The sequence below is a fragment of the Pistacia vera genome, unplaced genomic scaffold, assembly GCF_008641045.1.
Source record: "Pistacia vera cultivar Batoury unplaced genomic scaffold, PisVer_v2 Contig237, whole genome shotgun sequence".
NCBI classification, from domain to species: Eukaryota; Viridiplantae; Streptophyta; class Magnoliopsida; order Sapindales; family Anacardiaceae; genus Pistacia; species Pistacia vera.
The window spans coordinates 342,317-362,367 of record NW_022196043.1 but is presented as its reverse complement, the minus strand read 5'-3'; the positions used below and the strand labels follow the sequence as shown (position 1 = coordinate 362,367).

Below are 20,051 nucleotides of genomic sequence, written 5' to 3'. Positions count from 1 at the left end.
CTGCTACTTTCCAACAAACTGAAACTACAAAAGGTTGTTATGATTCCTGCCCAAAGTCAAGTTGCAAGTCAAGTGGTATAAGGTATTTAGGCAAGTTGATCTCCTTCCCAACAAAATCAATGGCAGTCAAGGCCTCTTTGCTTTCTATTACTTTCAGTATAAAAGATTACCAATTTTTCATTCTAAATTTTTTTCCTTTTGAGTTAAGAGACACCTTTTATAGTATTTAAAAAATAGGTTGGAGTCGACTAGACACGTTCAAGTTTATTGGTTTATGAGAGGGTAATTTTCTAATTCAATAAGACCTTATTGGGTGAGATGTTAGACCCACCTTAAATTTTATCATGGTATCAAAACTTAGGTTCAGTTGAGTTGAGTGTTTGACAAGTGGGTGAGGAATTAGAGTCGGTAATTATTTCTATCAATAGACATGATCCAACATATAGGCTTGACTATGAGGGGGAATGTTGGAGTCTCACATCGATTAGGCACGTTCAAGCCTACTGGTTTATATAAGGGGGTAATCCTCTCATTTAACAAGGTCTTATTAGATGAGGAGTCAGCCCACCTCAAATTCTATCAAGAATTGAATCTAAAGTAAAACTATATAATTTATTCAAAAGTCACATAATCAAAATCAAAATCAAAATATAAAGCAAAATTTCCTTTGCAGCTTTCAGGAAAAGTATGATAAATAAAAATTTATCATAGGTGGAGGAATCTCTAGAGAAAGTCAGCCCAAGCCCAAGCCCAAGCCCACTCAATCCGTGAGGCTATTCAGCAGATAAGTGGGGGCATTTAGCATAACTCATTACAAAACTACTTCCTTCTTCAATCCTGAAACTTAACTTGAGTGTTTGCTAGAACATAACATAACAAAAGCTAACTGCTTCACAACTGGTAAGAGTCTATCTCTTGTTGTTTCTCACTTTTTTCGCTTGTTGGGTGCTTCAGTTTTGACTCTTTTATGTGCTTTGTAATTTCTATCTAAAGTGTCTTTTTTTAAAGGGAAATTGTTGGAGTCAAGTTGAGTTTAATGAAATGAAATAAGTTATTTTGTATTGAACAGGTGAAGAGTAAGGAGTGAAGATGGAAACTTTAGCTGTAAAGAAGTGTTTTTCACATGGGTTATCTGGTGTTGTTGCTGTTACTGTGCCTGCTCCAAGTTTTTGCTTCTTTGGGACCAATATGTGCAAGGTTTCGGGGAGTTTAAGAAAAGGAAGTGTCGGGTTGACTGTGCGTGGGGAAATTTTGACGAAGGTAAGAACTTTTGTCGTGGGGTCAAACCAAGTTTCTTCCTTGCAGACTCAAATGGGGGTTTGGGAGGAGCCTGATAATGGGAGTGATAGTGATGAGGAGGAGGAGGAGGAAATGGAAGAAACTGATTTGGATTTTGAGAGTGATTGGGAGGAAGAGAGAAATGGCGTTGATGCTGCTATGAGGGGTGATGAGTCTGCAACAAATCAGTATGAAGAGGAACTTGTGAAAGGTTTTTGTTTTTCGTCTCCCTTCTTATGCTTTGTATTTTTTGATGTCTGTTGTGTCTTGGTGTTCGTGTTCGTTGTTTTAAAAATGGAATTGGGTTTTGTGCTGTGTTTGTGAGCTCATGAAAATCTAGAGAGTTTAGAGGAAAAAATGACTGAAAACAACATTGCTTGTGTATTTTTTATTNATTGTAATAAGTTATAATTTTTTTAATTCCCGTCTTAAGGAAAGTTGCCTCCACATAATAATAATTATTTGTATATTGCAAAAAAAAAAAATATATGCTATGTTACATTAAAGGTTTATGATGAAATAAAATATTTATCTAAAGTTGTTTGGGACAATGATTTATGCTTGAGAGTTGTTACCAAATCTTCTAACTTGCGGGTATGTAATAACTCGCTAGGATGGACACCTTCTTGTTAAAGCTAAAATATTTCTAGCTTCTCAAGCATGTTTAGAGCTTCATGGCATGAAACTTTTTGCATTTCCATACTATCATCCTCAAGATTATTTCCTTTCTCTTCTTGTCTAATTGCAGCAATGATTTCTTCTTCAGTTAAAGCATATACGACTTGTTCTTATTTGGATGATCAAGGAAGACATTAATATCCATTCGATTAGTGTAGTGAAGTTGTCGAATCTAATCACTCAATTCTACAATGACTCTTCTAGTCTCCTCATCCATTTCATTTGTAACTTGCAATTCATTGACATTGGGGGCCCTAATTTTGCAGGGCTTAAAACAATTGATAATTATTTGTGGCTTCACATCAATTGACCAGGTAGTAACTACATTTACAATTCCATCAAGGATACTTATCTTTTCTGGTTCCAATACATGATCTTCTATCCGTTTCAAAAGTAAGCGATTAAAGCGCTGCCGATAATAACCTTTGAAATTTCTAATAATGCCTGCATCACATGGTTGGATTTTGGAAGTGCTAGTTGGTGGTAGGAACAGAACAGTTGTGTGATGAAGTGGGGGGAGATTCTCCTTTTTTCCATGTGCGGTACAATTATCCAATATAAGCAAGACATTCCTATCCAAACGGCTATCAAACCACTTAAGCCATTCCATAAAAAACAAAGATGTCATCCATGCATTTGAATTTGCTTGATACTTGCAATTGAGATTATCACGGTTAACATTATTAAAGCATCTTGGATTAAGAAACTTACCGATGCCCCAAAACGGAAGTTTGTCAGAGCCATCGCCATCGCCATTACAACAAATAGCAATTGTAATCCTCTCTTTGTTTTGCTTTCGACCCTCCAACTACTTTGTTGCAAGAGAGTTATCGACTTGCATTCGATAAAATAAGCCAGTTTCATCCATATTATAAATGTCCTTCCAAGCCCATTTGTCTAATTCCTCTCTTATTGATGGCAAACTAGCTTCAATTTTCTCCATATTAATTGAACCACTTTCCCCAAAATGACGAAAGGAATGAATTGCATGTCGTTGCTTGAACTTTTCCAACCATCCATTTGAAAATTCAAACGAGGTAGCTTTCGGATAGAGTTCCTTAGAAAAATATTTCCCTTCTCTTTTAACAATTCACCATTCATATTTACATGCTTTTGATGGCATACAAACCATTCATAGAGGGCAGACTCCATTGCTGGATACTTTACCATCTTTGAACGTTTTGTGTTTGGGTTCAATAATCCTTCTTCTTGAAGGAGGTCAGCTGATTGTTTGAGTGTCTTAGATATTGCTGCTTGTGATACCTTAAGATCATGAGTATCTTCTAACCACTTCACAAGATCTTTCTGCTTCCAACTAGGGTTTGATTCTTTCATTTTTGCACAATTCAACACGAATACTTTCGGTCAATTGAGTTCGTGTATTAACTTTGGGTGGCATGATTGATTTGCTAGAGGAAGAAGAAAGGTATCACTTGAATTGGTGTTAGATTTTATTGAAAACTTGATTGAATAAGTTGAAACATAACAACCCTATTTATAGCAAGCTAATCATAATTCTACTAGGATAAGTAAATAAGAAATCCTAATACTACTACTAAAACAGTGAATTGAAATCCTACTAATACTAAAACATGAATTGAAATCCTAGTACTACCAAAACATGAATTTTAAAATAGGAAATCAAGTAATATTAAAAGTAAATAGGAAATCCTAATACTACCAAAACAATGAATTGAAATCCTAATACTACCAAAACAATGAATTGAAATCCTAATACTACCAAAATATGAATTGAAATCCTAATACTACCAAAACATAAATTATAAAATAAGAAACAAGTAATATTAAAATTAAATAAGAAATCCTAATACTACTAAAACAATTAATTAAAGTTCTAATACATACTACTAAAACATGAATTATAAAATAAAAAATCAAAATAGTTTTTTTTGTAACTACACCTCTATTAAGTTATAACCTCCTTATAGTAATAAATTAGTTTGATCTCAACATTATGACTATAAAGAGATTTTACTGTATATATATATATATATTCTTGTTGTATTCTTTCTGTGAGTATCTTGAAGTACATAGGTAAAATTATCCATTTTAAAATACTAAATCCATAATATGAAATAAAGAGATAAATCATTCAATTATCAATTACTGATTAACAAAAACATTGGCAGAAAAAAAAAGTAAAAACGTTTGCAAATTGCAATTGTCTCTCAACTAAAAAAAAGTCTTCTTCAACCATCTTAAAAGGCCTATGACTTCAAAATTCATATCTCAAGACTCAAATCAGATATGAATCTTTCCAATTCTCTATTTTCAGATGTCTCTAACTGTCTGCTCAGGTTGTATGCTACTAAATGAGGAGTAAAATAATGATCAGCTATGTTAAACTATTAGAAGCAGAAAAAGAAACAATTTTGTTACTTTGGTGAAACTTTCCAGGTTGTATAGATTAATTATGTTATTGTTGTAGGAAAATTATTGGTTAAATTGACAAATGATACTAGACATTATGAATTCAAACGTGTACTTACTCAATACCCAAGTTTCATTATTTTGCAAAGACCCAATTATAGCCATAACTACGACACAGGATTCAATTCAAAATGAAATACCAACAAACTCAACATAATGCACAACCAATTTTCACGTAGTTATTCTTCTAATTAATGTATTACTTATGCTCTACTTTGTTCTGGTAACCGATAACACTCATTCATGGTTATCACTCACAAATCATGCATCACAAAACGAATCAAAACACGAAAATTTGAGTTATACTTTCTTGGGACATTATAGACATGTATAATATAGAGCTGGGTGGGAAACATAAGAAGTATGGTGCAGAACATTATATATGGGTAATCCTTGCAAAAATCAAATGATGGATAGACATGGGTCAAACGAAACAATGTTCAGCCAGTGCAGCAACAACTTTCCCAAAGGAAAGACAAAATAACACAAAAAGAACGAAAATACCCAACTTTAGTTCTAAGATACCATTCATAGCATTAGCACATGGGTCAAACGAAACAATGTTGGATTTAAAACATTATACACAAAAACATCACAGCACCCATAACAAATGAATTAAAAGAAGAAATGGGCTAAATATGGGAATTACCTTGCTGAATCGGGGGTGGACTAGTGATCATGGAGCAGCTGAAGGGTGAAGAATTGAAGCGTATGGGCAAAAAATCGTCTTGGGCCTTATCAAGCCCAAGCACGTAACATCTACAACATGGCTCAAGTCCATGGCTCAATCTTGGTTAGGCTCACGATAAGATCCACGTCACATGCTAGCCCAATGTGCTAACCTAATCCCTCACTGGTTGCACCATCCAAATTGGGCCTCATTATTAGCCCACCTAGGCCTAAGCCTATTGGCTCATGGAGTCATTTGACTCCTCCCCATTTGGCTCTTCTTTCACTCTTCAAAAGAGTAACTCTTTCCCACTTAGCTCCTCTTCGCTTTGCTCTCCTCCACTTGGCTCGGCTCATCCCCAAGCCACCTTAACTCCTTGCTACCCAAGTTGACTCATCCTGAAGGGATGAATGGATTCCAAAGCACCCCACTCACCATCCATGCCGACCGAAGCACTCGAACTGTCACTCTCGGATTGACTCATCCTGAAGGGATGAATGGAGACCAAAGCACCCCACTCACCATCCATGTAGGTCGAAGCACCCAAGCTGTCACACTCAGGTTGACTCATCATAAAAGGATGAATGGAAACCAAAACACACAAATAACCCCCCATGATGGACTCGACCCCCATGCCACACCTTATGACTCAGCATACACTGCTTAGTTACCAGCATGAGCAAAGCTGAGTGGAGTGGAGTGGTACATATAACAATTGACAAGTATTAATCACTGGCGAACTTCTTGCTCGACCAGCACTGTCCATTCATCAACAGGAGTCAAGCCAAATTAATGGGAGGTACATATCACCATATTGAAGTGACTCCATAAAACTTCACCCAAATCCGACGAACCAAGTCGAACGAACTTGACTCTAGAGGGCTATGATTTACACATTCTTACTCTTATAGAAGGAACAACATACTCTCGAAGATACTCATCCTCCCAACTCAGGTTGGTTGAGCGAAATTTCACGTTCCTCTTGACGTAGATTGGTCGAGTGAACTTTTATTCATCTCCCAACTCCGATTGGTCAAACAGACTCCTCCTAATTCAGGTTGGTTGAGCACGCCTCTATACTCCCCTCGACTCTAGTTGGCCAAGTAAGCTTCATCTTCACTAAGTTTTGCATATCGAGTCGAGGCCTACCACCTCAAATGACAAGATGAACTTGTAACATAACATTTCGAATAACGGTCAATCCGACCTGGCAAGTTGCTAGCACTGACCCACTCAGTCCACACTCATTCGACTAAATCTGCACTCTAAGCTAAATACCCTATAACTAGAGAGTGGGGGCTAACTATATGGGCAAAAAATCATCTTGGGCATTATTAGGCCCAAGCGTGTAACATCTACAACATGGCTCAAGACCATGGCTCAATCCTGGCTAGGCCCACGATAAGATCCACTTCACGTGCTAGCCCAATGTGCTAACCTAATCCCCCACGGGTTAGACCATCCAAATTGGGCCTCATCATTAACCCACCTAGGTCCATTGGCTCATGATATCTACTAAGGATCCAGAGTCTTATTTAAACCCTAATACATCTACTTTCTTTTCTATCTTTATCCTAATTCACCTAAGATCCCAAGTTTTATGTGAATTAACACTCTTACTCCTTAAAAGGCAAGTAAATCTAGTCTTTCCTATTCACTAAGCTTCTACCATTATGGACTCAAAGTCCTACTAGGATTTGAAGATCTTACAACTGTTATATAAATAAAGGCCTACCTTCTTATAAGGGGGCAATCTCCACTACTCAAAACCACTTACTTGCTCCTAAGTTCTTGCTCTAGAGAACTTGATGCTTTCGTCGTAGTCCTGGTCTCCGAAAAAACTCCCAGTAATCCTTCTTTCCCTTAATTCTTATTAAATAGTCACTTTCAGCCTTGTTGACTTGAGCGTCAGAGTGCCTACTACAAACACCACCTTGGTGTTTTCTGTAAGCTTCAGGCTTATCTCCTCGTGTGTGCAGATCCAGCGGATTGTTAGTGGCCTCAACCTCACGGGATCAGACCCTATTTCTATAACCGTAGATTTTTTGCATCTACAAGCATCGTTCGCTATTCGCTGTTCATCGTTCATGGACTCGTGGACTCGTGGTGGTTAATTACTCTAGGTTATCGTTGTTCACCGATAAGAACGGTTAACGGTGATGAGATTTCAAAGTTTCAGTAGGGTGGCGGTGGAGTGTAAATTAAAGGTTAAAGTTTAATATATACCTAGGGTTTCTTAATTTGAAACTGATTTTATAATCCGGTTTCAATTAACTGGTTTGGGAAAACCCATAAACCGAAAACCGAACTAGATAATCGATTTCTCAATTTTCCCGAACCAGTTTTAAAAAAACCAAATTTTTGGTTTGGTTTCGGTCTAGTTTTCCGGTTTGGCAATGTTTGCAGACTTTCTTTCCCACACCTAGTGAGTGGGTGAGTTTTATAAAACTTCTTTCCTCCCGTCGGCCTCAATATATATATATTCAGCTCAATTCTTTTTCTTTTTCTACCCAGTAAATTGCAAAATGAGTCAACTGAAAAAAAAAAAAACAATATATTATTGTAACGTTAGGTTATAATAACTTAAATTTTTAATTTAATTTGAGACACTAACTAGTAGCCATTTTTAAATCATATCTAATTATTTCAAAAGTGGTGAAGAGATACATAAACTAACTACTTGTAACTATTCATCTAGAGCCATTAGATTGAATTCAAAGGTTCAAAGGTTGGAAATTTATGTCACCCTTTTAGGTTAAAAATTTAAGTTGATATATCCATACCCATCAATATATTATCCTCACTTATAACTTCTTATACAGAACTTTCTGTTATTCTATAACTTTTTTTTCCACCCGATAAAGTTGCTTCTTCTAGTGAAAAAATATCGTTTCTACTTGTAACTTCTTATAAAGGTTTAATTCAACAACTTTCCATTGTTCTATAATTTTAATTTATTTTTTCGCACCCACTGAATTACTTCTTCCAGAATGAGTCAACTGAAAAACAATAAAAAATAACCATAAATCAAACAATTTATTAAAAAACTATCTTTGCATCAAACTTCTTTTGCCAGTTGAACCCAACTTTGGCGCTACTCCAAAGAAAGGGAAAAGGTGAAATTTAAGTCATAATATGGGAGAAAAAAAGGAAAGAGAAAACAACAAAGTTTATCAAAGGTTCAAATATAGGTTCCCTTGTTGTCGATGGTTTTCGATAAAAATGAAAGTCTATAAGATTAATCATGTTTTCACCACTTTAAGACTTCAATAAAGTAAAATAACTAAAAATATTAGGTTACTTTCATACAACTTTAGGAAAAGAGTATGTGTGTGTATTAATTAACTTTTTGACTTGAAATGTTGACACAAATTTTCAACCCTTGATTTATTTGAATTTAACGGTTGCATAATATATATAAAAATATATGGAAATTTATTAATAATTAATTTTTCGTACATATATGGAACCAATATATATATCTTAAAACACTATTAATTAAGAATTGTAAATGCATTTTGATATCTATATTTTGCAATATATCCCTTTTTAGAGAATTTATATATGAAATCTTAACGAAAAAAAAAAAAACCCCAAATCAATTCAATTGGAACGCTTCTACGTAAAATTGTCTAAATTCAATATGATTTATCTATCATATTGAATTAAAACAAATATATATATATATATATATTTTTCAAGTAATCCAAAAAAATAAATTGTTATATCTAAATTCATAACCTATTGCAACTATTCAATATGATTTATCTTGTAGATATGCAATTCATGTCATTATTTTATTTAGATCATCTCATTTGGCAGTTCATTATTTGCTTTCATAAAATTAATGTCTATCAATAAGATTATATAAATTTTCACCAAAATCTTATACTAAATATTCCTAATTTGATAACCAAAGATGTTGTAGAATATTTATTTTTGTCAAACTTATAACTTGTGTGTGCACAACAGTTATGCGTGCACACAAGCTGCCAAACTTATGTTTTGGCTTGTTTCATATCGAGTGTATGTGCATAATAGTTTGTGTTTGTACACTTGCATCAAATATTTGCAACCTTGCATGAGTTGCATTTCTGATAAAATAGGTAAGATATTTGTTTATCTTTTTGCTACCTTTTTAGGACCCCTTTACAACCTTTTTAGGACCTCTTTACAAGTGTTAAAATATCCATATGTGGTCCTAGGGAATAAAGTTGCTTTTTCCCGATTTGTTTGTGGTCCAAACCAAAAGAAGGAATTCTTTCCTTATTTGGACAAACATGGGTCAGTCATTTGTTGGCTGATGTGGCACAAATTGTTGAGCAAGAAACCCTCTTTATATAATATCCTTTCTTGCATTTATGAATCTAACCTTTTTACATTTTACTCTTCTTTATACTCTGAAATTTCTTTAAGAGTATTTTTCTCTTCAAAGGTTTAAAGGTTCATTTCTCTTGTCCAAAACCCTTACCATACCTTTCTTGTATGAATGGTTGTTGGAACGTGGTTCCTTGCTGATGTTAGTGCTTGCCGTCGGTGATTGAAGCTTGTGTGGTTCTCAAATTGTGTTCAAGTGTGTTCCCAGTGTGAAGAAGATCCAAGGAGCAACTACACGTTAAAGATTCAAAGTGTGATGCTAAGTGTAAAGTTGAACAGAGAGTTTTTTTACTGTATCTAGATCAACTTTGAACATTGTCTTGTAATGTGTTTTTGACTTAGTGGATTGCTTCAATCAGGACAAGGACCGATGGATGTAGGCTAAAAGAGGATTTTAGTCAAACCATGTATATGGTTGTGTTCGTTATTTTATACATTTGTGTTTGATGTGTACTAATCGGAAATCTCCTAATCAACTTGGTAAAAGTATTCCGCTGCACGTAAAATGGGTAACCTAACACTAAAGTGAGTTAACTAACTCTAACAGATGTCAGGTTCACTTTATCTCAAGATCTCGAATAAGATTTTCGATTGAGTCCAAAAGAGAAAAATTAAATTAAATTAAATTCGATATAATTAAAGTTTGAAATTTTTTGTCCAGAAAAATAAATTATAGTTCATTCCTTCAAGATTCTTTACTGCAAGCAAACAATGCAATCCCCTTCCTTTCCTTACTAATTTTTGTACTCCATTGATTTCTATTCTTAATACATATTACCATTCCAAGAAGCAAACACATAAGACCTCAATATATAGTCTCATAACCAAACACATACAATTAATATAAGAAAGAAAAGGTAAATATACCCATCCTTATAAGTAATTCGATTGATGAAAATGGTCAACCATTAATGAATAAAAATCATGGGCGCATTTAGAACAATTGATTAATTGACATCTCAATTGTTAGCAACCATATATATTTTTTTTAATTTTTAATTTTTTTAAGAATTTAGATAACACAGTGATAACTATTATTCCTTGAATTCTTAATTTGCTAGGAATTTACTTAATAACTAGTACTTATAACATTATATGTGTAACATACAACGAGTCATAGACCTAAATCAAGAATCACAAGGCATAAATAACTATAACATTTCATAAAGGGTTAATGACATCGACCCCTTGAGGTATGATTAAATAAAAAATCCGAATGAGGTTTTTGAAACAACAAAAATCCTCTTAACAACAGTTAGTGAGCCATTAATACACTATTTGAGTTAGTGAATATTTACCTTATTATCCTTTTGCCATGTATTTTAATACCTATAACTTAATGGTATGGAGATTTATGTAATTTTTGGAATGTCAAGGGAATTTTTGTTATTTAATCAAACCTATGAGAGATTTGTTATTAACTCTTTGATCAATCTTATAAGAAACATGAGTTGTAAAAATAAATATACAAGATTCATAACATTTATCCATTCACTTATTGTCAATGGTGCATCGCATTACTTAAAACAATATGATGCATGCTCACCCTTCTATGGATTACTTTTAACAAAACATTACTCTTACTACCATTGATTTATTTAACGGATGACAAATCACAGTAGCTCTACTAACAGGCCTATATTGTGGACAAAAAGCCTTTTTAATCATATCAATAAAAAATACATTTTCAGATAAAGAAATAAGAGAGTCCGTAGCAATTATGTATTTTGTTACTTCCTCCCGTGCATATACCCCGCACGTCTCTTCCCCTAACACATTTGGCTTTGCCCGTTTTGATTTCGTGAAATACTGCCATACCCTAGACACGACCCTCTTCGTCGGTCTTGTCGTGGTGTCGCAGCTCGCTGTGTTTGGCTGGACACAGTCCCAGCTATCGTTGGATTTAGAATTGTTGTGTCTGGAAAGGGTGAAAATGGATCTAACCCTTCTATTTCTTGGGTGGATGGAGGAACTGGAACATAATACTCATTTGCGGATGATGATCCTTTGAATACATAATTTGGGGAATCCATTATTATAAAATAATAAATAACTAAAATTAATGAAAATTGAATAATATAAATAACAATATGAATAATAGATGAAATAAAAAAATGAAATAAATTGAATAATGAATAAATATAAATAATAAATTGAATAATAGATGAAATTGAAGAAAGTTTGAAAATTGGAGTTGAGAGAATGAGAGATTGAGAGTCGAGAGTTGTGAGGGAAATGGGTGGGAAATAGGGAGGTTGTTGGAAAAAACAAACCTTCCCCATCCCCTCCCCAATTGTTGAGCCAATGGTCCAATTTTTTTTTTTTTTTTTTTTTTTAAAATTACATTTTAACCCATACATTATTGTCAATTGTATATGAAATAGGGGGTCTTGGATATTTTATAAGGGTTAAAAGGAAATTTGGGGAGGGGGTTTGGGCCAATGCCTAGGACCGATCCCAAGCTAGGGCCTTCGAGGAGGGATTGACCCTAGGCTCAGGGCCTCCTCCCTTGGGCTTGGTCCAGTCCTAAGACTAGTCCTCCCAAGGACCAGTTTTTTGGGTCGGACCTTTTGGGCTCGGGCTTAATTCCCACCTCTATTCTTAAAACATATTGCCATTCCAAGAACCAAACATGGCCTATGTAGCTTTCACACGGAATAAGACCTCAATATATAGTCTCATAATCAAACGCATACAATTAATATAATAAAGAAAAAGGTAAACTAACATTTAACACCCATTCTAATAAGTAATTCGATTGATGTATAAAAATCATGCACGAATTTATAGTAACTGATTAACTGACATCTAAATTGTTTGTTAGCTACCATATTTTTTATTTTTATTTTTTTAAGAATTTAGTTAACACATTAATGATAAGTATTATTCCTTGAATTCTTAATTTGCTAGGAATTTACTTAATAATTAGTACTTAAAACGTTACATGTGTAACATACAGCCATTCATATACCTAAATCAAGAATCACAAGGCATGAATGACGGCAACATTTCATAAAGGGTCAATGACATAGACCCCTCTGTGCGAGGTTTGATTAAATAGAAAATCTCATTGAAGTTTTTGAAATAACAAAAATCCCGTATAATTAATGAACTGTTAATGAGCCACTAGAAATTACACACTACTTGAGTTTATTTATATTTACCTTATTACCCCTGCCATTTATTTTAACACCTATAACTTAATGGGATGGAGATTTATGTAATTTTTGGAATGTCAAGGAGTTTTTGTTATTTAATCAAACCTATGAGAGATTTGTTATTAACTCTTTGATCAATCTTATAAGAAATATGAGTTCTAAAAATAAATATACAAGATTCATAACATATATCCATTCACTTATTATCAATGTTGTATCATATTACCTAAAACGATATAATGCATGCTCATCCTTCTATTGATTACTTTTAACAAAACATTACTCTTACTATCATTGATTTTTATGGGATGACAAATCACAACAGCTCTCCATGAATAACATTAACATTTACTTTTGTTGAGCCATACGATCTATTTTTTGTATGCCTCTAGTGATCATATGCTATCTTCCAAAGTGGTCACTCACAATTGGGAATGGTTGATGAAACGGGATGAGAAGGATTGCTTTTGCATGATTGGACTAAGGGATCAGATGATTTTGTCACATTTAAATTACTTGTAAAGGCATGCAAACAAATTAAAAAAAAACAAAATAAGGTAATGTAAACCCTTGAAATTTCGGCTATTAATTGACATACTCCTCATAATTTAAAAAATATCAACAAAACCATTATCATTAGAATATTCTCGTTATTAGCTAGCTCTTAATAGTTTGATTTCTTATGATTTGTAAAATTTCAGTAATAGTCACTGTCTTACGAAAATTGACTTGAACCGAAGATTATCATTTACATTAATATGTATCCTAATTGTAATTTTGCTAATTAAAAGAAACCCTTTGTTAAAAACAAATAATAATTAAGATATATATACTAATGCCACAAGATATCTTTATTACAAAAAAAAATAAAAATTGTAGGAGTGTATATATATTTATATATATAGAGAGAGAAATGTATATATATTTATATATAGAGAGAGAGAAAGAGAAAGTATTGACCTCTTAGATATCTCTCAGCAAGAGTTACAAGTGGAGTAAAGAGAAGAGCGATAATGAAGAGGAAAAAACAAATAAGTAAACAAAAAGTACTGATATTGCTTGCCATATTTGCTCTTCTCCTTTTATCTATATATATATATATATATATATAGCAAAGAAGTTGTGACTTGAATTTCGTTATGCTTTACAAAATCAAAGTACGAATTACACTAAGTGGATTGAGTTGATTCTTCCTTTGCTAGAGATTGATCAATTGTCATGGGAGACCAAGGAGTTGTGGAAATTTAATATGAAATTAGCTTAATTAATATTCCAATTGTAGACTTGTGAGGCATTGGTCATAGATGTTGGAGTTGTCGACCACTCCAACAATAAAGGGTAAGGTAGACGCATTTCCGTAGGCGGTTCAGGCCTATTCCATGAAGAGCCGATGTAGAAATTCTCTAGTAATTAAATTCCTAATTGGATTTGGGCATAGGAAAATGAATCATTGTAATATTTGGTTTTCTTTTTTAAACTTAGTATATAAACTTATTATTCTCTTGTACGAGTGTGATGACAAATCATAGGCAAATAACATTCATTGCAACGAGAGATGTGAGAAGATACTTCAATAATATTGACTCTGTTGAATGTAGCTTGTTTATTGGGTCAACTAAGATAAATCGCGCGTGTTTTTCTTTCTCTTTACTAGTTTGACATTTGTGATTGTTTACTTGTTTGATTTCTTATTACTCTCTAGATTGTTTTAATATATAGATACTATTATATTCATTACCACTTAAAACGTTTTAAGAATTATGTTATATTCATCATAGAAACTATAAAATATACTTACCTTCTATGAGGTTTAAGAAAAATACTTGTACTACCCTATGGTTTCAAAAATATCATAAAATCCATTTGTTTTAAGATATTTAAATAATTATGAGTATTTATGAGATTTAATCCTTAATAATTTAGAACAAAACTATATTCTCTTTCGTTATTTAACGGACATTAATGAACAAAAGCATATATGATTTGTAAGGTTCAATAGTTTTGGGCGACTTTGTGCTTGTGTTGATTTCCTACTCATTTTTTTTTTTTTTTTAAATCTTTTGGGTGTAATTTTCATTTACACTAATTTGTTTTCCCTACAATGTTATATATATCAAACGAGCATTATCATATGAAATAATTGTATTTCTTTTGCAATATTTCATAGCTAAGAAAGTTAGATTTATATCATATTTCTTTTTCAAAATAATGAGGATCAAGATATCAAAGTAATATTTTGGATATCTTTTAAGCCTAAGAGAAATATTTCAATATTTATTACCAAGTTACGTGCATCCTGCCAAAAAATTGTTTTAGTGGGATATTTCTTAAGTGATTTTTTTTTTTTTTTTTTTAATTATCCCCACTCATTACTTCTTATACGAAACTTTCCTTTATTCTGTATCTTTTTTTCTCCACCCGATAAAGTTGCTTCTTCTAGTGAAAAAATAAAATTAAAAACATCAAATATCAACAAAATATTAAAATATCGTTTCTACTTGTAACTTTTTATAAGGGTTTAATTATACAATTTTCTGTTGTTCTATAATTTTAATTTAATTTTTTGCACCCATTGGACCGCTTTTTCTGGAATGAGTCAACTGAAAAACAATTAAAAATGATCATAAATCAAACAATTTATTAAAAAACTATCTTCGCATCGAACTTCTTATGCTAGTTGACCCGAAACTTTTGTGTTACTCCAAAGAAAGAAAAAAGGTGAAATTTAAGTCACAATATGGGAGAAACAAGGAAAGAAATAACAACCAAGAGAACCAAAGGTTTAAATACATGTTCCCTTGTTGTCTGCAAGGTTAATCACGTTTTCACCACTTTAAGACTTCAATAAAGTTAAATAACTTGATAAATTAGGTTACTTTCATACAACTTTATGAAAAATGTTTATGTATATATATAGGGTAATGTGAACTTTACAATATAAACAATATCAATACACTTACATACATCTTATCCTCGTCAACCAACTACCAAGTTATATGAACTTTGACTCACAAGTTTATCAAAGTTATAGATACACTTAAATTTACTAGAACCAGCACTCTACGGTTCCGGTTCCAATTCCAGCATTACAAGAACGTGAATCGCAAACCAGGGGCAAACGTAAGTTTTGCAAAAATTGGAGGTTATTTTGTAATTTTATGTTTCATGTAAGTTAGGAATTCGATTTCATAAGTTTCATTGCTTGCTTCCGTTCTCACATATCTTCTCTCAGAATCTCCCCCTCCACTTCTTCTTACCTTATCTATTCGTCTTTTCTCTCCTAATTCAATATGTTTTCTTCTTCGATTCTTCGAATCGTTCACCGATTTGATTTTCTATCTCTGATATCTGTTGACTGATCCTAGTATCGGCTCTGGTCCTGGCTCGAATCAATTTCTAGGGTTAGGGTTTCGAAAATTTTCAGATTTGTGAAATCCTCTTGTAGATTAAGTGGTTTTTCTGATAGGTCTTGTTTTTATTCTCACGCTCATTCATTTTATGTAAATAACTTTGATTTCTCTCGATTTCTATATTTTGATTTCTTGATGGACTTTTCGATCCATACATCTGTTAGTTTTGGGGGTTTTACGTAAAAAATATTCTCTTTCTGTTCGTGGGTCATATCAAATTGTGTGAATTTGGTTGACAATCAGAAGATCTAAGGTTAGGTTTCAAGAAATTTGGGGTTTTTGTTTGTGATTTTCTAGAATTTTGTTTGGATATTTGCGAGGATTTGGTTGTGATTTTTTTGGAAGTTTGTTTTCACTTTTTTTTTTTTTTTTTTTTTTTTTTTTTTTGGGAAAAAAAAAGTAATATTGATGAGAATCGGTGATGAACAACTGGTGGATATACATGGGTTTGGATTTTATTGATTGAAGAGCATTAAATTAGATTTAAAGTTTATTTATTTATTCTAGAGATGAGATAGATTTACAAATGAATTTGAGTTGGTATTGTTCACTGGCAATTTTTTGTACATTTGTAATTTTTGTAAACAGTTGGGGTGTATTAGTAATTTTTTGTGACCAACATAGGGAATATTTGTCATTTTTGTAAACAATAGGGGTGTTTATTAATTTTCATGAATAGTACTGGGTGCCCGAAACCAAAATCAAAACTATAACTGGAACAGGCCATTTTCGGTTCCGATTCCATGGGATTTAAGCAGGTACTCGGACTCGCCCACCATATCAATAAAGATGTGTAGATTATAATTTTAACTTCTTTCCTTAATTCTAGATTTAATGTTTTTTTATGTAACTTACTCACAATGAACACAAATAAGTAGAGAGATAATTTGGAGAGAAAAGAAAAGAGAAATAAGGAAGGGCGAAAATAGATTGCATTACAAATAGACTATAAAATGATAAAAGAATGATATAGGAATATGAATAGTTTTTTCACCCACGAGGTTTGAGATAAGTGACACTTGGATCCATATTGCCCATTTTGCAACCATCATTAATATTCATTCATGGTGATACAAAATTAGATGTACTTGTCACTTTTTGAAACAAGTGAGTCCAAGTAGACTTACCTAAAACTTTATCGGTGAAAACGTAACTATCCCATATTTATAAAAATTTCATTGTTAGGATGAAATGAAATTCTTGGTTTGGGTTGAGTTGGAGAAGTAGATATAGCTTAAGGTGGATATGGGTGGTTGTTAAATTGAATAAAATCTTGGCGGTTTGTTTGTTAAACTCTTGATAAATTGGAGTATGGATGACCTTATAAAAACAGATGGGCTCGGCCAAAATTTAAGAGGTTGTGATTGATAGGTATTTTGGGTTGGCTTTATAATTGTGAAAAGATATATTAAATTAGTTTTGGGTTTGTTTATATTTGGTGGGCTAGCATGTTAATAATGATTAGGCCCAGTTACCCTATTTTGGGTATTGGGTTTGATTGTAATTGGTGCAAAGAATAATAGGAGAAGCATGACTCTTAAGGGGCATATTGTCATTTCTAGAAACATTGAAGCACAGGCAGGGGATTAATTAAAAGGTTTGAAACTTTTGGGATTACCTGTAATTAAAGGGTAAATACGAAGTGTAGATTGATATTTTACAAGTTGTATACTTTGGAACATTACATTCGTTTTTACATGCTAGCGTTATTAAGAATTATATGACACCCATATCTGAAGACTTGCATGAAGACATGTAATATAATTGAAGGTTTGAAAGTTCGGAGGTGTGATTGTGGAAGTTTTATTCAGAGCATAACCACCTTTCTAGTACCCGTTTCCCCTTCAGACATCAGCTAGTATCTATATTTGACCTCATGCGCATGATGAGATGATCTGTCCTACCGAACGATGATGTGACATTCCATCCTACTGGGACAAGATAGACACCTAACGAGCCCTAGGCTCGATATTATAGGATACCATATCATGACGCCCCGAGGGTAGACTATGGGTCAAGTATGGTTATCTAGTGATGAGTATACCATCTTGAGGGTAAATAGTGGATGATACCACCCCAAGAGTAGAGTGTGGGTTAGACATTGTTACTTGACTCCTTGAGGGTAGACCGTGGGTCGAGTATGGTCATTCTGTGAAACTTTGGCCATCCCAAGGGTAGACTATGGATGGCGCCACTCCGAGGGTAGATTGTAGGTGGCCTAGTTGTTTGTCTATATTAGGGACTCTATGTACTAGTGTGGCGGTGATCGTGGTTATAGTGGTTGCATTAATCGAATGAGTGGAATTTGTGGGTACCCAGCAGGTATGGGTTGGAGCGGAAATTGTGGATACCAAGCGAGTGTAGGCTTGGGTAACAGATGGATTCATGTTGGGAGAGGTATTTATATACTCGGTTTGGTGATAGGTGTATCGGTTTAGGTGAATTTGATATGATGACTCATGGCATTCAAAAATTTGGTATGAGGGTGTGGATTACTTTATCTGGCATGAGTTGTATGAATTAAGGTTCTATGGTTTTCCTTATGCATGTTTTTAAGACTTAAAGATATTGTTTTTATAAACTGTATTATCCATTCACTGGGCTTCCCAACTCATTGTTTTATGTTTTTTTTTTTTTCCCAGGATTGTATACGAGTTATGTGAGGTGCATGCTATACGCTTTCGGTTGGCTACAGACGCATATTCATCGACATGAGGCTTGTACATGTTAGAGCACTCTGATATAGTTATTTTATGTAAACTGTTTTCTAAGATTTATGTTTTTAGAACTTTGTATTTTGTTGTACTAATGTCATTAAAGTTTTTATAATGGAGTTTTATAAATGGTTTTTGAAAAAATTTCACCCTCCTCTTGGGCTCTTGATCTCTCGAAGCACCCAAATCCGATGGGATAGGGACCACCCAGGAGGGGGCGTGACATCCATTGACCATTTGACCTTGGCTTGGAAAATACAATTGGCTTTTGTGTTTGTAACAGTATTGTAAAACCATGGCTTGTCTTTTCTTTAAAACAAGAGAAACCATGTCCTTGAAAAAAATGTAAAATTTGGAAAATTAGTAAGGTATTATTCATTTATTCATACATAATACTCTAGTAAACGTTTATTAGTAGCAAATCGACTAAAATAAACTCAAAACATATCTTTTTCTACTCAATCAACAATATTTTTTGAAATGTAGAGGTGAAGTTACTACTTTCATTAAGAAATTAACATAACATCATAGGTCAAGTTAGAAACATTTGGGATGAAATAAATTTTTTTTTTTTGGTAGAAATTTCTCTAACCTTATCTGCAAATAAGCTATTTGATTGAAAAGTCAAGTATTTAGATTTGATTGTTGGTGGAAATTTAATTTGTTAGAAAGATATTAGTTTCAAGTATTAAAAATCTGGTATATTTCTTTTCATAACTCATTTGTTATAAAATTGATCTAATGTATGTCTTTAGACTCTTGATTTAGGTGTGTCCATGGCTTTATGCCACAAATCTAATGTTTAAGAACTAATTAAGTAATTCCTAGCAAAAATTTTAAAGGAATAATAGTTACTATTCTTCATCTAAATTCATTAATAATAATAATAATTGATTAACCATAACAATAAAAAAAAAAAAAAAAAAAAAAAAAAAAAAAAAAAGGAAAGAAAGACAGAAATAGGAAACTATATCATGATTGTTGGGTACAAATTATTAAGGCCTAACAATTTTAGAGACAAATTGAACTAACAAAGAATATATTGAAATTTTTTTCATAGATTCCCAAACCATATTGGAATCCTTACTAAGATTTGGTTATCACTGTATTTCAATCCTCTTACAAATCAAAGATCAATTTATTGTAATAAGTGATCGGTTATATATAAATGGTATTGATTGATTCAAATAATTAGGTATGACAAAACAAGGGACAAGGATCCTCTTTTTGTTTTTTCCATCCTAGTTTTTTTCTTGTTGTTCAAGGAATATTTTACGTCATGTGTCAATTAGAAAACTCAATGATTGACGTTTTA

The 20,051-nt window shown here is 33.0% G+C and overlaps 1 protein-coding gene across 1 annotated transcript; it reads left to right on the top strand.

Annotated features, from left to right (window-relative positions):
• The first annotated feature begins 889 nt into the window (after positions 1-889).
• LOC116131677 lies at positions 890-1,602 on the top strand. The gene is made up of 2 exons (XM_031417345.1): positions 890-900; positions 1,070-1,602. Exon 2 carries the CDS (start codon positions 1,090-1,092, stop codon positions 1,600-1,602), a length of 513 nt encoding a protein of 170 aa, XP_031273205.1. The 5' UTR covers positions 890-900; positions 1,070-1,089.
• The last annotated feature ends 18,449 nt before the right edge of the window (positions 1,603-20,051 follow it).

What these genes read in the sequence shown, in the direction of transcription:
- LOC116131677 (XM_031417345.1), top strand. Translation starts at nt 1,090, where the DNA reads ATGGAAACTTTAGCTGTAAAGAAGTGTTTTTCACATGGGTTATCTGGT.